The following is a 19439-nucleotide window of genomic DNA, read 5'->3' as shown; positions in this document are numbered from 1 at the left end:
TTGCAACAAACTGCAGAGGAAAAATGACCTAGTAAAGAAATTGATTTATTTTTTCTTTCAGAAAATAGAAGATAAACCAAAGGGCTTTTTTGCCGCTCCCCCCTACCCAAACCTGAACAGTTCAGTAAAGCAAAAGACCTTTTTTGATTCAGTTCAGTGTGCTTCACACTTTTCAGCTGTAACAAAATGACTTATTAATCTCTTATTTACCTTGACTAGGAAGGTATAAGATGAGGCTTCTCATCAGGCAAATCAGTCGGTTTATGAAATAGGACTTTCACTGTACTTAGCTAAGGATAGGATGACTTCTGTCTTTAGGGCACCCCCCTGCTTTGGCAAAGGTGTTTATTTCTGGAAGAGATTCAAAGAGCCATTGTAAACTCGAGGATTAAAGGCTTCTCAGTTGCTTGCTTCTGCAGCAGCTGGGATCCCTAGGAATTTCAGGGGTTTAAACTGCTATTTCGGAAAGTTTATTTTTCTTGTTGTAGAAAAATCCAAGACTGTATTGCAGATGACGTGGAGATAGACTCAGGTGACTCCTTTGTTCCATGTTCATTATATTTAAAGAAATATTATGTTTGGGGTTTAGCAGGGACTGTTTGATTTGTGTATTACCCTCAAATGTCAGATGAGTCTGATTGCTTTATAATTTCCTGGTATAGCTCTTTTTGGTGCTAAGCCGTCACAAATTTATACTTCAGTAAATAATTAGCCAGAAAATACATAAGGAAACTGGTCTTCTTTTAACACTCAGACACCTCACGCTTTAAAACTGGCACGGAAGATCATTCCTAGTTTCCTCGTTTAGCTTTATTAATGAGAGTGACCATCAGCTTTTCCTTTATAGCCCAAAAGGGGCATGAGATACCAGGAAGAGAAAGTGGCCAATGAAGACAAACAAACTTCAGTCAGCGCTGTGTCCAGGCCAGGATTATACCATCCTTCTTACAAGCTTGCAGAACTTTCACCCAACTTGCATCATGTAGTTTGCTTTTGTTGGGTCTACTCTTGGAGTAGACTAAATGTCTGCTGCATCTCTCTTGTATCCTTGGCTGGTGTTAGATGTTGTTCTTATTTAGTACCAACCATTCTACTGTGGTCGATGTATCTTGTATTTGTTTCGCTTACAGTTTGTATGCAACATTGGTCTGAAATTGAGCGTCTTTTCATGCAGTAATCTCTTTGTCTTCTCAGTTCAGTCTCTGGGGGCTTTGTATGGGTATGGGTGGTTTCTTTTAATCAAACAGGAAAAAAAAAAAGTCTCGAGACAGTCCTGCTCAGGAAAAATAGTAATGATGTGTTAAGCATTTAAGCCATTCCAACTGGAAGGTCTTGCCTGATTATTTCCAAACCCATTAAAAGAACTTTTAAACTAGTTCTTTTTTACCAAAGAAAGCAAACACAAAATTGGTCTTGTCTGCTTCCTAAGTTGTTACAAATAATGTTTCTGAACTTAAAATGCTGCTAAGATTGTTGTTTGGCAAAGATAATATTGTTTCTGAAAGATTAATTATTGCATTTTGAAATTTAAAAAAAAGTACAGGTTAACATACAAACAAGTTACATGCTGTTCTCCCACATGAATTGCATGATACAGAAAGGAATGGCAGTGAAATGTTCCCTGGGTTTTACTACATTGCTTTGTTTTATCATGAATCATTTAGCTGCCTTAGTGAAAATGTTGGAGACTTAAGACCTATTTCTTCTATGAGCACTGCGTGGCCAATTTTCAAGAGGAGCATGGTTAAATCAGAAAATAGTTCTGTGGTTGAAGAGGGGGGAAGAGTCTAGAGTCACGGTATACGCGGTTTTGGAGAGGGGAAGGTTTGCAAATTGTTCCTGATGTAAGAACTTATGCTGTCATTTGTCCACCAGAAAAACAGAAAAAGTAATCCTTGCTGACTTTATGGGAAATCTGATGCTAAACCTACATAGTTTAGGCCCTAAATGAACTGCCTAACTAGCAAGATTTAAATAATAATTTCTTGTTGTTAAAATTATTCCACAGCCATTTACTACAGCTTTTATTTTGTCCTCTGTTTTAGCAACTGGCATCAGACACTGGTGCCATCTTGGTACTTCTGAAGACTACTGAATGTGTTGTTTCTGGGTGAAATTCAAACATTTCAAAAGAGAAGGAACCAGAAATATTATTGGGTGGAAAAGGACACTGAGAATAACCTTAGTTTTCAGTTTTCTATTTCAGAGCTGGACTCTGCTCTCTTCTGCTGCCGTAGTTCCCCATATCTCTATTTCAAGAGTGACTCGAGAGTGACTCTTCTAAAATACATGAAACCAATTATGGATTTAAAACCTAATTGGTGTAAATAAGGGCATCAGAATGTCAGCTTAAATTAGCTACAATTTCTTCAGAAATAAGTTCAAGTTCTTTGTTTATTTGCGTCACTCATTCATGCTAGATCTCTCCTTTCTGCTTTTGTTCTCTGCACTGTGTCTAATGCCACGTGGCTTTGTTCTTCTGAGAGCTTGCATTCCCTTGCATTTCCCCATAAAGTTTTCTAAAATGTGATCGTATTCAATCTGAAATGTTAAATTATGTGAAAGGAGGATGATAAGTCTTGATATATTTAAGAAACATTTCAAACAGTATTGGTACAATAAAATTAAATATCAAATGGAGAAAGTGAATGATTAACCTTAGCTGGATTTATGGTTTTTGATTAATTTTTTTTCCTTTCAGGTGGAGGTTGCAACAGATGTTGGGCTTCAGTATAAAGGAGAACTGACAGTTGTTTTACGTTACATTCCCCCAGACAGAAACCTAATGCTTCCTCTAGGGCAGTTTCAAGGTAAAGCAAACGTTAATGGCAATTTATGATAGCATCCCTCTGAGTATTAAAAATCCTCAACTAGTATGAAGTAATGGAATTAGAGAAGATTGAAATTAGACTTAAATATATTAGTTGTCTTTATCTGTGTAACTTTTGAGTCATGAGTATGTTTCTCTTCCTCCATCCTTTTCTATTACATTGGACTTAAGGAGAGGGAAGGGAAAGAGGAGTGTGCCATAGTTAAGTACTGGTGCATGGATTTTACCTAATTAAAAAATTCTCAGACATTAGTTAATATGATCAAGGATAGCCACATATGAATAAATCTTCTAAATTGTAGTCTGTGTGTCCTTTGTTCAGCTGGCTATATACAGTGTATAGCTGATCAAAGTAACAAACTTCCCTTAGTTCTTCTTGCTTAATTGTCCATAACTTTATCTATCTCCTCATTTTAAGTCTTTTTCATGCTTCTTTAACTTCTGTTCAGTTTTGCCATATTACACCTCTAATTCAATCCTGTAAGATATTATTTGAATTGTTTGGGGTAACCCATTATTTTCATTAGTAATGAGCAAGGGATATACTTACTCCTTGCATTGTAGTAGCATGAGGAACAGCAATCATCTGAAGAGAAAGCAGTCACGGGATAGCACCTGAGAGATGTACCAGGTACAGGTAGTCCAAGAAGAGTTCTTTCTTAGTGACAATAATGCTGTTTAGCATTAGGATTTGATAGGTATATTAGACTTTTTATTTTTCTTTCTTTTTCTTCTCTTGACAAATGATATTCTCTCTGCTTGAAGCAATCCCAAGGTTTTTTCTCTCAAAAACTAATTGTTGTCTGAAAAGTACAGATATACACCTTTTTTTTTTTTTTAATTAGTAACACTTTAACATCATTCCTCATCCTTTTTTCTGATGTTTCCACTTCCAAACGATGTGCATGATCCCTGATGATATACCCCCTTAGAATCCGCAGCAACAAGTATGTGTCCTCATGTAGCCATTCAAATGCAGTAGTGTGTCAGTGAGCACCGTGTCCTTTGCCATGGGCTATGAGGAGCAGTTTATCCTTACAAAAGGAATATACACAGTATATTTCTGCATTTTAAATTTTAGGACAGATGTTACGTACCTTGCTTGTGGTGTCAGGCTGCTTTAACATCAGTGATGGAATTGGATTCTGAGAAGAGAGCAGGGCTCACAGGATGTGCTGTTCTTTCTGTTCAGCATAGTACCACACCAATGATTACATTCAGAAAGGACTTCAGTTAGGACACCCAGTTGTGTCCAGCAAGGGATACCTGGTTAGACAGTCAAGTTCTTTATCAAGTGCGGAGTGATTTTCTGCCCTTGACTTTTCAGTTTCTATACCCTTGACAATCAGGATCTGCTCATAAGAAATGCTTTAATCCTGTTGAAGAAAATGAGTGAAAGAATCCAGCCAAGAGAACTTAGATGTCCTAATCAGTTTTGCAGTGTAGTTTCTGATTGTGATAACGGTGTTGCAACTCTGTTGTGTATGTAGGAAAGAAGAGCTTTAAAAAAGGAAAAAAGGGAGAGACTCGTCTACCATCTGGAGGTATATTAGAAGTCCTCATCAAAGAAGCTAAGAATTTAACAGCGGTGAAATCAGGAGGCACATCAGACACTTTTGTGAAAGGGTCAGTGTTTTTTTTCCTCCGCATTTTAATGCCTGCACTGAAGAGTATTTTGTCTGGCCCTATTTTTTTCAATATATCTGTATATGTGTGTGTTGGGTGTCAATACTGAAAAGCAACTGGCTCCTTGAAATGGTATGGCGAAGGATGCTGTTGGCTAAGGGCAGAGAGGTATGAGTTGTCCCAGTGGTTAAATACCAGCATGTCTGGACTCAGTCAAGAAACAGTATTTAATCTGTATCACTGACTCCATTCAAACATACGTATTCAGTGTGCTAAGGTGCACACTGTTAGAGAATATAAACAAAACACTTCCATTGAGTTGGCAGAGAAAGGTAGGTGAACATCAGTTATTCCTGAAGGCAAGAAGATGTAAACTGGGGTTCACACATTGGAGATGACACCTGTTCTGACAGTGACTTTTATGTTTCCAGCAAATTGAAACAATACATATATATATGTGTATATATATATTTGACTAGGAGAAATAACCTTGTTTTCAGGAAGAAACAAGTCTGTTGGGATTCCTTATAAAACTGCAAATAGCTTGATGGCTTGCTCCATCACGCTGAGGTTCTTTCTAGTGGATGTCAACTGAAACATGCAGAAAGAGAAAACTCATGATGTGTGTGAGGAAATTCTGTTCTTAGTCAAATAAGTATGCTAAATGAGAAGATTTTTCTCTCTTTTACCGTAAGTAGTTTTTTTTTTTCTTTAATGTTTAATTGGGGAAGATCTTTGTCATGCAGTACTGTGTCAACGAGCACATTTAAGTCCTAAGGGTTCCCAGAAAGTCTATCACTGACTTCAGACAGTGTCTTAATTCTAATTGTTTCTCATTGTTAACATTTAATATTCTTTGACAGAAGACATTTAAAAAGTCTGCTCTAATGGTTTTTAGGTTTGATTTTAAAGATGCATTCTTCTGAATAATGTTGGGTATGTGTCTCTTGTATGCCTATATGCACGTATGTACATATATGTATATAATATGAAATACATATTTACATCTTTTTTTATTCAATAAGCAGCATTTTTGTTGGACAGTCAAAATCCAGACTATTTAAAACGCTACATATAGGATATACCTGCATTTGAATAAAATGAGCATAATTCTGCACACCTCATCATATTGAATTTTTCATAAATTAAGGAAATAATGAGCTTAAAATATTTTTCTTTGTCAGTTTTGGTCTCAGTGCTAGTTTTGAAAATTGGTGGCTTTTAGATATGCTCCAGTTTATCAGTAATGGTTTGAGTCTTGTTTGCTAAACAGTGACCGTACAAAACATCTTGCCCTTGACTCGTAGGCAGAGCTGAGAGTTTGTCCTAGTCTTCAGTGTGCTTTGAACAATCACTGAGCTCATACGCATCATATAGAAAAAGTTTGAGCTATTCTTTGTATGCATTTGTTCTCCTATGCCATCTCTCTTCTGTTACATGTGAGGGCATTTCCTTTTATTGAAAAATAGAGTGTCTGATCTCGCTATGGCTTTTTTCCACTTGGAGCTTGCAACAGGTCTCAGGGAGAAAATGTTTTCAAAGCCTTTTTATGTTAGCAGTAGCAACGTGTGGCCAGTAATTCTGTGGAGTATTTTTAGTTAGTGGCATCTGCTCTTGCTGACATGGGTTATTCGGTGTGGTGAAACAGGCGTCTGTTTTCCTGGGACTATTGATTGGTTGTCTGTCGTGTCATGGCTAAATGCATAACAACGTTGCCATGAACCCATAGAGGTACAGCAGTAGTCTGATCCACACTGCTATTTTGATACTAAATTAAAGTAATTTAATAGCCTGCTGCAATGAAATAGCTCATGTTTGTTCTCAAGTAAAAGCCTGGACAGGAAGCCTGATTGAGGTCTAGTGATATAATTTGTTTGTACGCCCGACCCTTTAATATTCATGTGCAACTCCATAGTTATTTTATTAACATTGCTGAAAAATGTGAAGGTACAGACTGTGAAAATGTGTACTGAACTCTGATTTTGAAACTAGAGTATTATTTTTACTTAGTTTCACTAAGGGAATTCTTCACTAAAAATCAAATGTGAAAAAGGATGTCAGACTTTACAGTATCAGTGTTTCTGCTCTCAGTAGGGTGATAGGCAATTCAAAGTACTGGTGCCAAATTTCTGAAGTTCCTTCTTTATCAATCTCTTTTTTTTTTTTCTTTCTGGAGGACCTGCTTTGAGAGGAAAGCTGGACGAGGTGACTCCAGAGGCTCCTTCTAGCCAACATTTTTATGATTCTGTCTGTATTTAGTCTCACTGAAATAAGTATTTTTATAAAAAGTGAAAGGTATGGGACAAGGAGACATAATTTCATTTTCTGATAACTGACATTGTAACTCTAAGAACAAATGGAGCACAAATGCAACATATGCACTTCTGGTATACGCTTAATTTAATTACAGTGGGAAATGGGCTCTTGATCTTATTTGAGATCTCTACATAATTATTATTCTTCGTTGATATTATATGACATCTCTACGTGATTATTATTCTTTGTTGATATTATATGACATCCTATTGACATATTCAACTTTCCATTTCTATATGTCCCAGATACCTGCTCCCAGATGACAGCAAAGCTACAAAACACAAAACTCCCATAATAAAAAAGAATGTGAACCCCCAGTGGAATCATACATTTGCTTTCAGTGGCTTGAATTCCCGGGATATACATAATGTCTGCCTAGAATTAACTGTGTGGGACAAAGAGTCGCTCTCCAGTAATATTTTTCTGGGAGGTGTCCGTTTGAGCACTGGAAGTGGTAAGGTCCCATCTAACTGGTGATTGCTTTTCTTATTCTGCTCTTATCCTGCTCTTCTTTTCCCACCCCAAGTGATTCATGTACATGAGGGATAGAAATGTTATTGAATGTGTGGATAGCATATGGGAATTTGGGGAGATTGGAAGGGGAGAGAAGGCAACATGTCATCTGTATAGATGATTTAGTTCTTTCCTTCATTGAGTGAGACACAAATATGTGGTGCCCAATTGCACTTCTGAGAAGCCTAGAAGAACCAGGAATAGCTTGGAAGCATTTCTCAGAATCCTGTTGAGGAGGAAGAAACTACTTTTAACCAGCAGCAGCCTTTCCGCTGACAGTGGTATTATCTGGAAGAGATGTGAATTCGTTCTTCCTCAGTTAGGAGAAGCTTGCTTGTGGTGCGGAGTGGGGAGGTTTATGTGCATCCATGTACCACAAAGGAGCTGAATAACAAACTGGTGCTCTCTGGGAGTAAATCTGTATACAGGCAGGGGTGTAAAGTGCTTGCCATCTTTCTGTAGACTGTTGGAGTGAATGAGCAATGATATTAAGTAAGTGCTTACTAATACACCAAAATGGTTTGTGTTTTTGCAATTGCCAGGTGTAAGTAATGGCAAGGAGGTTGACTGGATGGACTCTCAAGGAGAAGAGCAGCACCTCTGGCAAAAGATGATTGACAGTCCTGGAGCTTCTGTGGAGGGGATATTAATGTTGAGATCCAGCATGGGAAAACGTAGACTCTGAAAGACTTTCAACTAATGAGGGGTACCACAGGTACTCCTGATTTCAGTGGTGTTCAACTCCTCACACTTTGCCTATTGGAAAGTGGTGAAGGATTGTACTCTTTGCCTTGGATATTAAGGCTCCAAGTGAAATTTTAATGCATTCTGCACTTTCATGCACACGTTTTTAACCCAGGCTTCTTGGACAGATTATGTTTCTCCTGAAGCTCGTGAGAATTTGACCTTGTACAGAGATCAGACTGGCTTTCTCTGTCCCTTCTGATGACTGGTGCACAGATGGTAAACACCTCTGCTGGTGGGGGACATAGAGCTAGCAAACTCTCTAGATAGTCATTTAGTAAGTAAAGTTTGCTTTACATATCTCTTCCTGGGTCAAAGATGGCCTAGAAGACAGTAGTGATACAGTACAAGCAGATTCAGAATGAGTCTGTGCTTTGTTATTTGCAAGATGAGAAGCCATAATGTTCTGAAGGATAACAAACAACATTTCTATTTCATGTTTGCTTTTTGGGCTATGCAGTGTGCAGGAAGGCAGGCTTGGGACCAAGCAGCCCTCTAAGGAAAGCCAATGCACTCGTCATTGCACACTAGAAATAGTCAGCAGATGAAGGGGTATAAAGTGCCAATGTTGCAGCATTCTCTGGGTTATTTCAGTGCACTGTATATAAGGCAGGTTTGGTTCAATGTGATCAAAGAGCCTCTAATGAAAATAATGATAACAAATCCCTATAAAATTTTTACAACTGTGTGGTATTACCATGTCTTTCATTCAGTTGACAGCTCTAGCTAAGATCTCCCAATGTCATTGAACAGAGAGAATATGTTCACATGCCTGTCCCACCTGATGAGTTGCTGAGATGAGACACATACTGGTTTGGAGCATAAAAAAAACGTTGAATTTTCTCTGAAGGAGCTGGGATCCTGTAGGTTTGGCCAATTCAGTCATTAATCTTATTAACCACAACGAGTGTTCAAGAGTAATTTTGCTCTTTGGTTTCGTAAAGGGATCTTTGTACCTGCTTAGATCTGCCATCCTCTGCAGTCTTATTCAGGTCACTTGTGAAGAACATGCTGTTTTGTATAGTTGTGGGCTACTGCAGCATTTAAACAGCAGTAGTACCATAATCAGAGAGGATTATAAACTCTTTCAAGGACAGCACAAGTCTGGATAAAAATATAACTGCATCGCACATAATTGCTCAGGGTATGAAACAAAGGAAGATTGGTAAACTGAATGAAAAATCCTCTAAATCTTTCAGAATTGGAACATAGCTTCCTATTTGAATGGGTAAATTAATCTATAGCTACACTTATCCCTTATTTTTCTACAAATGTTTATCAAAACACCAGTGTTTAAAGATTTCTGTGAAGAATAAAGGCCATAAAATCTTACTTGTTTGAGAGAGAGAAATGCTGTTCTTCACAATGTAGAAATTGCAGGCATTCTAGATGGAGCAACAACATATGGAGAACTGATAACTAAGTAAGTGTAGGTTAAAATTTTGTCATCCATTGCTGTTCTAGTGTATAGTCAGTAAATGTACTTAGAGCTGAATCCAGAATGTTAACATTTAATATCCATTCCTTCCCACTGCTCCCCTCTTTCCCTCCTCCCCCAAAAATATTATACTGTTTTTGGTTTGAGTGGCTTGAAACTGTGGGGAAGTTTGCAAGCAGTCTTTAAAAATCCTATTATTATTAGATACATTTGGTTTTATTTATTTTTGTTAAAAATAGAATCTTAGTTTTATAGAAACAGATTGATTTAAAATATTTTTTTTTGGTTAAAATTATGATATGCCATTGAAGGTAATGCTTTTGCCCAATTTGATACCCCCAATTTTAGAAACTGCTGAGTCATCTTTGGAATTTCCATAAAGAATCTCAAGTAGGGAATCAAATGTCAATAGTTGTTCCAGTTGACTTCATTTTCCTTCTTCATCTGTTCTTCATTTTCATCTGAAATCCTGGTCAAATTGGGCAGTGAAGCAAGCTTACTTTAGTTTTAGCCTGCTTTTCATCCTAGGCTGCAGATGCTGTGAGCTGATGAAGTAGAGCACAAATATCAAGCACATACATTTTATGACCTTTCTTTTATCATAATAGACTTTCTTTAAATACTAGATTTTTTGTATCAGCATCCCCAAAGTGAAACCAAACCTAACTTCTGGCACCTAAACTATGTCTCTACAGAGTCAGTAAACTGAGTTGTCTTGCTTGTTTGCACCACAAACCAGAATTTATTTGGGGAGTAATAATATGTTGACATGGAGCCACATGCTTGATTTTTCACTTGCTGTAAGTTGGTTTAAAAAGATAAAGCCTGTTAAATCTAAAGGAAATGATTCTTCAGGGTGAAATTCCAGCTAGGCTTATAGAGGAACAGCGGTAAGTCTGAGTTGTTTTTGTTTCATTTTGATGTTTAAACTGGGAAAATTATAACAAAAAATCCTCCATGTTGGACCCCACAGTGAAAACCTTTATTTTTCACCAGATTGAAAACCTTAAAATAATTTGGAACTGAACTAAACCTCTTACTTAAAGTGGATTATGAGCATTTATCTAATTTTTGAAGGGTATTTTCTAACCTTCTAAGCATCAATGTTGTAGTTAAATCTAGTCTTGCTTTGAAAGGAAGTAGTCCATGCTTTACTACTTTAGCTTCTGCCCAATTTACTCCCATTTTTAGGTCCTGTGTTAGAGTTTATGATGAATGTACTCACCTGGAAGGCATCACCTGGCTCATACATGGGCTTCTGGAAGAGCCAAAATTTCTCTTTCGGCCTGCATCTCAAAGCATAGACCAGGCTATGAACAGATTCTAGGCATCACCTGCAGTTCAGCATATGAGGGGAACAATTTCAAGTGAGTATTTATTTCAGCCAAGGCAGTGGTGTTAGCCGTTGATAGGATTTGGAGTAGGTACAGTGAAATTACCTCTTAGGTTGGCAGTGACAATTCTACATTATGGTAACATACAATGCATATCATACTCTGCCTCAAATGAGCCTCAGAGAGATGACGATCATCAGTGTAAACACCAGAGCAATTTGGAAGGCTTTGCTATTCTGTGATGTTACCAACAGGAAGGATTTGATTTGTGGAAAATGTCACATTTAATTATCTCTCTTATATCCTTGTTCTCTTCCTTTGCAAAAATGATTTATGGTTTGGAAAAAGCATGAGATGATTAACTGCAGATGTGATTTCTTGTTTCCCAGATATTTGAACCAATTGCCTGTAATTGTGTGTCATCGTGTACCATGTATTACTAGGCTGCACAAAAAGATGGAAAGCCAGGAGTCAGACTAAAGCCTTCCTTATGTATGTATGTTTGTGATATTGAGGATGTATGGCTGGTTCAAGGCTAACTTTTAGGAGAAAATAGCCACAATGTTAACACTGATTCATAAACTCCCATCCTGAGTAATTAGGCACAGAAGAGCTGTTTCTAAAATATTTCTCCACACAGACTTGAATAACTTAAGATGCTTCAGTGGAGAAGACCTTTGCTCCACACTTTTTTTTTTTAAATGTGAAACATGATACACGTTACTAGCAATGGAACTACAGGGCTTTCATTGCTGTCTTCTCCCTCCTTGTGATTAGATTCTGAGGGTTTGACCCATTAAAGAAAAATTAAAATACAGCTTTGGCTGTAAAGCGTCAAGTGGGGACAGTAAATAATCTCTTGACAGTGTGGTTATTGCCAGTATCCATCAGGAAGAGCTGATGCTGAGGGTTGTCCAAGCCCTGCTATCAGACTTGAGTATCCAGACCTGTTTTCTCGAAGTTTCTCTATTCAGCTTATCAGTTATACAGGGACTTTAGGCTTCTAAAAGTTCTCGTTTGCATATGTAGATGCTAAAATAGGTTAAAATGGACTCCTCGTCTCCTCCACATCCATCATATTACATTTGAATGAGGGTGAGAGGAAAGCTGCAAAAGCAGTGAGGCTATTGCCATCTTCCTGTACTGATCAAAGTGCCATTGCCTGCCTTAAATGCCTTTTAGACACCACATTTTGATTTTTCATTCCCACATAGATGCTTAGCAGATGGTTTATGAGAAAAGGTAGTGGGATGGTGAGTATGCTTTGACCATGATCACAGAATCATTATGATTGGAAAAGACTTCCAAGATCGTCTGGTCCAACCATCCCCCTGCCACCAATGTCACCCACCCAATGACACCCAGTGTCACCATGTCCCTAAGCACCACGTCCAACCTTTCCTTGAACACCCCCAGGGACGGTGACTCGACCACCTCCCTGGGCAACCTGTTCCAATGCCTGACTGCTCTTTCTGAGAAGAAATGTCTCCTCATTTCCGACCTGAACCTCCCCTGGCACAACTTGAGGCCATTCTCTCTAGTCGTATCTGCGAGAAGAGGCCGACCCCCAGCTCCCCACACCTTCCTTTCAGGCAGTTGTAGAGAGCAATGAGGTCTCCCCTGAGCCTTCTCTTCCCCAGACTAAACAACCCCAGTTCCCTCATCTGCTCCTCACAGGACTTGTGCTCCAGGCCCTTCACCAACTTCGTAGACCTTCTCTGGACACGCTCCAGGGCCTCGATGTCCTTCTTTACTGAGGAGCCCAAAGCTGAACACAGCACTCGAGGTGCAGCCTCATCAGAGCTGAGTACAGGGGGATGATCACCTCCCATGCATTAGTCTGGAAACCTACCGTTCTGTGTCTCTTCCAATACAGATTATGCAAAGGTATTGTGGGAAAAAAAAAAGCATTTTTAAGTATTGTTTTTTGATTTTATTTTCATGCCTGGTTAGGCCCTGTCAGGTGCAAGTGTCCAAGGCTGTGTTCTGCAAATATGAACTAAACTACAACAGCAGAGCAGCCATTGAGCATCCACTGGTTCCAATTGATATGGTGAGGTAACAGGAGGGTTGCATAAAGACTGGCATTATTTTGGCTTCACAAGAGGTATGCACATTGACCAACTTCAGACACGTAAAGCTTGTGGTTTGCTTGAGTGGACGAAGGCTCCTTGGATCTCTTACACCTTAAAAAAAGAGCTGAGTCCGGTCTCCATAGTTGCCTAGTCTGTGGGTTCACACGAGACATTAAGGGTTGTACCTGAATCTTTGCAGGATCTTTTCCTTCCATCCCTCTCTTCAGTTCAGCAACCCTCACCAGGAAATTCTCCAAAGATTCTGTCAGTATGCCAAACTGTGACCCCACGTCCCACCCAAACATGAATCTACAGTACCCAGAAGAAGGCACATGCAGTAGTTAAGTGATAACTCCGCTTACTTTCATCTGTATGAGGTAAAAACTGAAATTATCCTTCCCTAACACACGATTGTCATTTTTGATGGACAGAAGTAGTCATCTCCATGTGCACTTTATAAACTTTTTTTTTGATACATTTTTTAAAGATGATTATAATTTATTTATTTTTACGTGTGGACATGTTAACACTTGAGAACCCTAGAGAACTTGCAATTAATTGTACGAACATGCAATTAATTCCAAAATAAGATGCAGACTTTTATTTGCAGAGATGTCTCTTACCATAACTCAGTCTGAGATACAGAGAAGCCTGCTAGCAGAACCTTACCACTGTGTCCCCTGAATTTCCTGCCTAGTGATTTCATGTTTGCAAATGCCATTTGGTAAGTGGTAATAATTCAGTGTTAATTATACTGTGTATATTGACACTGGAAAGTGAATCTCAACTTCCTTTTAGGTGTTCTTTAGGTTGCTTTTGAAACTCACCCCTGCTGTATATTGGCCCTTTATTTAGATTACCTATTTCAACAGTTCTGCTTTGTGGCAATAACACGTCTATAATGTACTACTGCTCCTGAGAGTTGGGTGTGTATTTTTGAGGGTAGCTCTAATTGTTGGGGTTTGCTTAAAGCCAACTGTAGTCATTTGTTGCAGCAAATAGAGAATGTCATGTATCCCTCGTGCAGCCTTTGTTCTGCTTAAAATCTGTTGCTAGCTATTTGTTTGGTTATTCTGCTGGACTTGAACAGAGGTAGCAGTAAATGCCATTGCAGTATGTTAAGTTCTGCCCAAATCTAGCCAAAACAGAATGTTTCCTGCCCAGAACATTTTTGTACTGTGCACTGTATGTTCAGTTTTGTGGACAAAGATGGCTGGTAATACATTTGCAGCTGTTGTCAAGATTATTGTTCTATCTTTTAAAATTAAAATAATGAAACGTTGCTGTGTCACATCTCTTCTAAAATTCAGTACAGTGAACTATAAGCACGTCTTTCAGGAATATCCCATATTATCTAAATGAGGTAAGCACATTGCTTCATTTCAATGTAATAATAACAGCAGAGGCCTGGCATGTCTTCAGAGATGGGACTCCATTCACAGCCTTTCCCTCTGCTGTTTTTTTCTTCACTTCTACATATTACATCATTTTTATTTTTATTTTTATTTTTATTTCATAAGCATTAAACTTATTTTCTAGCTAAGAATATTGGAAATACACACTTTTCCACCTTGCTAGAGAATTATTTTACCTGTGTCTTAACCCCGTGCATTCAGTTCCTTTCCTCCATCTCCAGATCTCCTCCCCAGTCCCTAGTTCAAGGTCCTGCCCACCTGAAAAATCCAAGTGGTGTGAAGCACACGTTTTGTCCTTGCTGTGGACGTGCAGCACAGCAGCCACTGCCAGGGGAGGCCGGGACCGAGGTGAGTGGCTGGCAGTGCTTGAGCACCAATGTTGCATAACCTGAGCTCCATTATTTCACTGCCTTAATTTAAAAAGCGGATTGTGATTGTAAGAGTATTTAAATGCACTTCAGGTTACTTTTTAGCCGCTGTGTTTTCATTAATTACGCTATGCAGTCTGACTCATGCTTTTATGTAAGTACCGAGCTGTAACGAAACGACACACTGCAGTCATTTAGCGCAGAGCCTCAGTTCGGAGCTGCAAGGGTCATTGGTGCTTTCATTAAAATGTGAGGCTTTCTGTCCCAGAGGAGAGGGTTTGAGCTTCGAGAGTTAGGGACATGCAACTTTGACGTTAGCCTCTCCCTCTGTAGATGTAGAATGGTTTTGGGTTGTGCGATGATGGCAGGGATCGTTCTCATCAAATAGGTAGATTCTTGGGTAGGACTGGGGGAAAATCAGGCCATTTAGAGAATTGTTTGGGGTCATGAGAAATTGCTGCCTCCTACAACCTATCACAGCGTTTGTTGCAAAAGATTTTACACGACAGAAATTCTGTTCAGTTCTAAAATGACTGAGCTCCTTGGGTTGTTGAGAACACATTCACAACTGAAAAGTATCTCCACATTGATGCAAAAACCTCGTGCCTGTGGCGCTATCTGCACACTGTGATCTGTCACTTGTGCAGTGAATAGCCTGGAGGGGGAGAGGAAAGGACAAGAATCGCTGCAGGTCCGGCTTCTTGGAAACAGCCTTTAATCCTCCCAACCCAATTTGTGCTTTAAACAGGATTTGCATTTTGACAGCAGTGGTAAGATTAACAGCTGTGGCAAGAGCCATGTTGGAAGTACAACAAAAACTCAAACCTGCGTGATTTTGAGGGAGGTAAATTTTTTGTTAAACATTAAAAAAAGAGAAAAAAAAAAGCACTAGTGTAGGTACTGCACCTTGTTTACACAACATTATTTTTGTGGGACCAGAAGTCTACAGGATGAACTACTCGAATATATTTGAATATTTGGGATTTATTTAGATATACAAAAGCTGGGCTAAAGCCAATAATACCAAGTCTCTTGTTCAAACAGTCCTTTCCTGAAAGACAAATCTGCCACGTTCCTGCATACCATACTTGCAGGATGATTTGACTCCAAAACAGAGATGGCACATGATGTTTTTCACTGTTCCATTCCTCCCCACAAAAATGTACAACAGAAAATGCCAAGAAGCTGATATTCGTAATCAAGAACATAAACACAAGATTTCAACAGATGTTCTGTGTAGAACTCTAACCAGTAATCCAATCACTTATGCACTTCCATCCACTTAATTCGATTTCCTCTAACAGCCTAGTGATTGCAATCACTTTCCTGGTTGTAGCGATTGTAAAGCCCCACTCCTGTTCAGCCAGGCATTACAGATAACTGGATGCGTTGATTCTGCACCCAAATCAAAATGGAGCAGCAGCAGGTTGGAACTGCATGAATACAACAGAAAAATCAGACCCATCAGACCTCCAGATTTATTTATTTATTTGAAAAAATCATTGGGGATTAGTTGATGTGCTTTTTGACTGAGGAGAGTTGGGGGAACCACTTGTCCTCTCTTGTTATGGGTGCATGCATGCCAAAGCATCTGAGCCAGCGCACTGTGGCCATAGCAGTATGTATATAGCTGTGTCTTCAGGCTGGCTGCTCTACTTTTAAGGCACAAAGTGATTTGGTGTGCTGTCTGGTTTCCATAACCTCCAGTGTTATGCAGGCAGCAGAAGAAAGGAAACTTGTGGGGTACAGCTGTATCCATCGGCATACTGGCGCTTACCTTCTTTACTCCGTTGTAGTTGATCGAGGATGTCTTTTTGGTTTGGCCAGGTCTGGAACAGAAATGCTCTTTATTTCTTTGATTTTTGTCATCAAACCTGTCCTTGCATCTTGGAAGTGCTGGGAAAGTTCATGCAAAGGAAGGCTTCCTTGTCCTCCAGTCGGTCATGCTCACAGACCTGGCACCACCTGCAGAGGTCAGGGTGTATCTGGATTTTCTTTGCCTTTGGCATCAGCTCTGCAGGCAGTCGCTGCCTTGGCTGCATCAGGCTTTCATGCCTACTCTCGGGTGTTTGGTAAGTCTCCTAACGAGCTCAGAGGCAGACCGTTCTGCGCAGAAGAGCCCTCTGCCTCGATGCCCTTGCACTTCAGTCTACAAATGAGCTTTTCTTAGCTAGTGTCAGGACTGAATTCCCTATCTACACATTCACTCCCTCATTAATTTGTTTGCAGCAGCAACATTTTTTTTTTTTTAAATCCTAATTTCAGAGAGTGTGAAAGATTGTATTCCTTGTTAAGGATTGCTTTAAGGATGCTGATAAACTGGTCCCCTGCTGACACAGGAGTGTAAAATTGAACAGTCAAAGACAAACAAGCATTTGGCTGAAAAAAAAGGCTTTGCTCTGAACAGTATGAACAGCACAGCCACTGAAATGCTCTTCAGTGATGTGAAATTATGCACCTGATCCTGTAAGCAAGCGTCCAAAGCTTTAACTCACAATTTTCATTCCTTTGGGTTTGTATTCTTCATGCATGATGTATATTCTTTGCAATGGATTGTCAAGATTGTGGGTTATAATAAAACACTAGAGAACTATTTCCTGTTTTGATTGCCTCTTAACACTTTTTGCTAAGCAGTGAACTTTTTTTTTTGTTAAATTGTAAATGATGCGTTGCAAAAAAAAAAATCTTTCCACAGATCTGGAAATGACAAATCCTTGATGAAGCTTCCCTGTAGGGGATGTTCCCCTGCCATCAAATCAAGAGCCTGATCTGTCTCCAAGATGAAAAGGGAAAGAAATCTGTTACTCCAAGTCACTGGACACGTAACACCAGAAGCAGACACATACCAGGTAGGAGCAGATCTTCTATCAAGTATTGCAGTATAAGGCCTCTAGTAATTTACCACCCATTTTCTGTGTTGCTCACTCTTCTGTTACTGAATTCCTTCTGGCAATGATTTCCATACTCCTGCCGTCACCTATTTTCTTTGCCACTGCTGAAAATAGGTACTCGTGTTGCCTTTGGTTTACGCGTGGTGTCTGTGATTGACTGTATTATAACGGGTCTGAAAGACACTGCTGGGTTGCTGTACACTACAGACAGAGACATTAGCCTCTGATTTAAATGGTTTACAGAGGGGTAGTTTGATTCAACTTTTGAGTAAATCAGTCAACTTTATCTCTGAGGGTTAGACAATTATTTCTTTGCAAAACAATATTTTATTAAAAAGACTTATAAACAGTAAGAAAGAAACCCCAATTTTACACTGAATGAAAAATCCAAAATAAACTCCTAGAGACGTGCCTCAGGTCTTTGCTGTCTGTACAAGAAATTCCATTGGTTGGTAATCCTACGTACACGTTTCTCTAAAGATGGCTGAAAGTACAAAAAAGCATCATGCATATGTCTATGCAGAGCAGCTACACAGCTGGACAGACCTAACAATACACACAAAAAATCTGTACATCAGTGATTACAAAAGCCATGCTTTGTGTAGCACCAAGGGGAGAATTATGTGGAGAAAAAAAAATCACTGGCAAATGCAAGCCCTGCAATTCTCAATTAGGGGCACGATTGGCCAATTTCTGCTTGCAGTTTCATCTCTTCTTTTCTCAAGGGAAAATTGTCAATAAGTGCAAAGAGCTCGGCTGGCGTTGCTGGGAAAGGATAGCGTTCCTTGTCCATTCCGTGCTTGTCCATCACCACGATGTTGAAATTATAATGGGGGATCCTCAGCAGCAGCCTGCAAAATAAGGAAGTCATTTTGTGAAAGCCTATCACGTGCCTAGGCACTTCAGACAGCGATAAATGGCAGAGCCAGGCTGCTGGCTCCAGGCAGAGGACTCTGGGGATGGTCAGAGGGCGCTACACAGGGTCTGCTTTGTCTCAGCTGTAAGAATGGAGTCAGGCAGTGAGCAGGGGTCTGCCTGTGCTGCAAGGCTGTACCTCTGCGGTAAGGGAGGGTCAGAGTAACTGCACTCGGCGCTGTTTTCTTCTCAGACGTCTGGTTTGGCAGTATGGCACATGCCCTACCTATTGCTCTCAGAAGAGAAGAAAAAAGACAAAGTACAATACTATATGCACTGCCTAAAGAAAAAACGTGATGGAGCTCAAGAGTTACAGGTAGGCTATTCTCTTTTCTTTGCTGCCAGGCAGAATAAAACAAACAAACAAAAAACAATGAGAAAGAGCAGAGCAAAATTACTGGAGTCAGTTCTCATTGCTTCCTAATAGTAACTACCTACCTGGTGGCAACTCCAATTTAGCAGAAAAAAAAAGCCACCACTAATCAGGGCAGAGTCCTTTCCTTTGGAGTGGTGAAATGGGTCATTCAAGCTCCTCTGGAGGTGCAACAGTAAGAAAAGTTTATCCTGGATGCCCATTTAATCTCGTCCTTGGAGGAGTTATGAATTATAAGATCCTCAGACATGCATACAGTCAACATCACTGGTGTGGGGAAAATAAATTCAGGCGTCTGTGATGGAATGGGGTCAGGACAGGAAAGCTGCCGTGAAGAGGAGGGTCTCTTGGGAGCTGGATTTCAGAAAGGTTTGGAGCATAAAAATTGACCTTCTTCTGCCTTCCAATGGGTTCAAGTACTCTAGTTGTTGTTTTGTTTGGTGAGAGAGCTTGGCTGTTGATTTCAAACTAAAACAATGTCGGAGCTAATTTATGGTGATAAGTGAGATAAGGCAGAGGAGGAATGTGGTTTCTTAATGAAAATGTTTACCCTCTACAACTCCAAATGCCAACCCCTCCGAGTTTGCTGAAGTTTTAACTA

The 19439-nt window shown here is 39.5% G+C and overlaps 2 protein-coding genes across 6 annotated transcripts in view; one reads left to right on the top strand and one right to left on the bottom strand.

The window, feature by feature from the left end:
* The window catches only part of SYTL5 (synaptotagmin like 5), an 87233-nt gene extending 78518 nt beyond the window's left edge, over positions 1 to 8715 (top strand). For all 4 annotated transcript variants that reach the window (XM_066980233.1, XM_066980242.1, XM_048052835.2 and 1 more), the window contains 4 exons: positions 2702 to 2810; positions 4321 to 4456; positions 7018 to 7226; positions 7828 to 8715. In XM_066980233.1, the coding sequence (XP_066836334.1) occupies positions 2702 to 2810; positions 4321 to 4456; positions 7018 to 7226; positions 7828 to 7970 (597 nt within the window). In that variant the 3' untranslated portion in view covers positions 7971 to 8715. The remainder of the gene's footprint in view (positions 1 to 2701; positions 2811 to 4320; positions 4457 to 7017; positions 7227 to 7827) is intronic.
* Positions 8716 to 18012: 9297 nt separating this feature from the next.
* SRPX (sushi repeat containing protein X-linked) overlaps positions 18013 to 19439 on the bottom strand; it is a 46392-nt gene continuing 44965 nt past the window's right edge. For both annotated transcript variants that reach the window (XM_048052830.2, XM_048052829.2), the window contains one exon: positions 18013 to 18401. In XM_048052830.2, coding sequence (XP_047908787.1) covers positions 18221 to 18401 — 181 coding nt within the window. In that variant the 3' untranslated portion in view covers positions 18013 to 18220. The remainder of the gene's footprint in view (positions 18402 to 19439) is intronic.

This window comes from Anser cygnoides, chromosome 1 (genome assembly GCF_040182565.1).
Source record: "Anser cygnoides isolate HZ-2024a breed goose chromosome 1, Taihu_goose_T2T_genome, whole genome shotgun sequence".
Taxonomy (NCBI): domain Eukaryota; kingdom Metazoa; phylum Chordata; class Aves; order Anseriformes; family Anatidae; genus Anser; species Anser cygnoides.
Note: the sequence above shows the minus strand (reverse complement) of the source record. Positions and strands in the feature narration are given on the sequence as shown.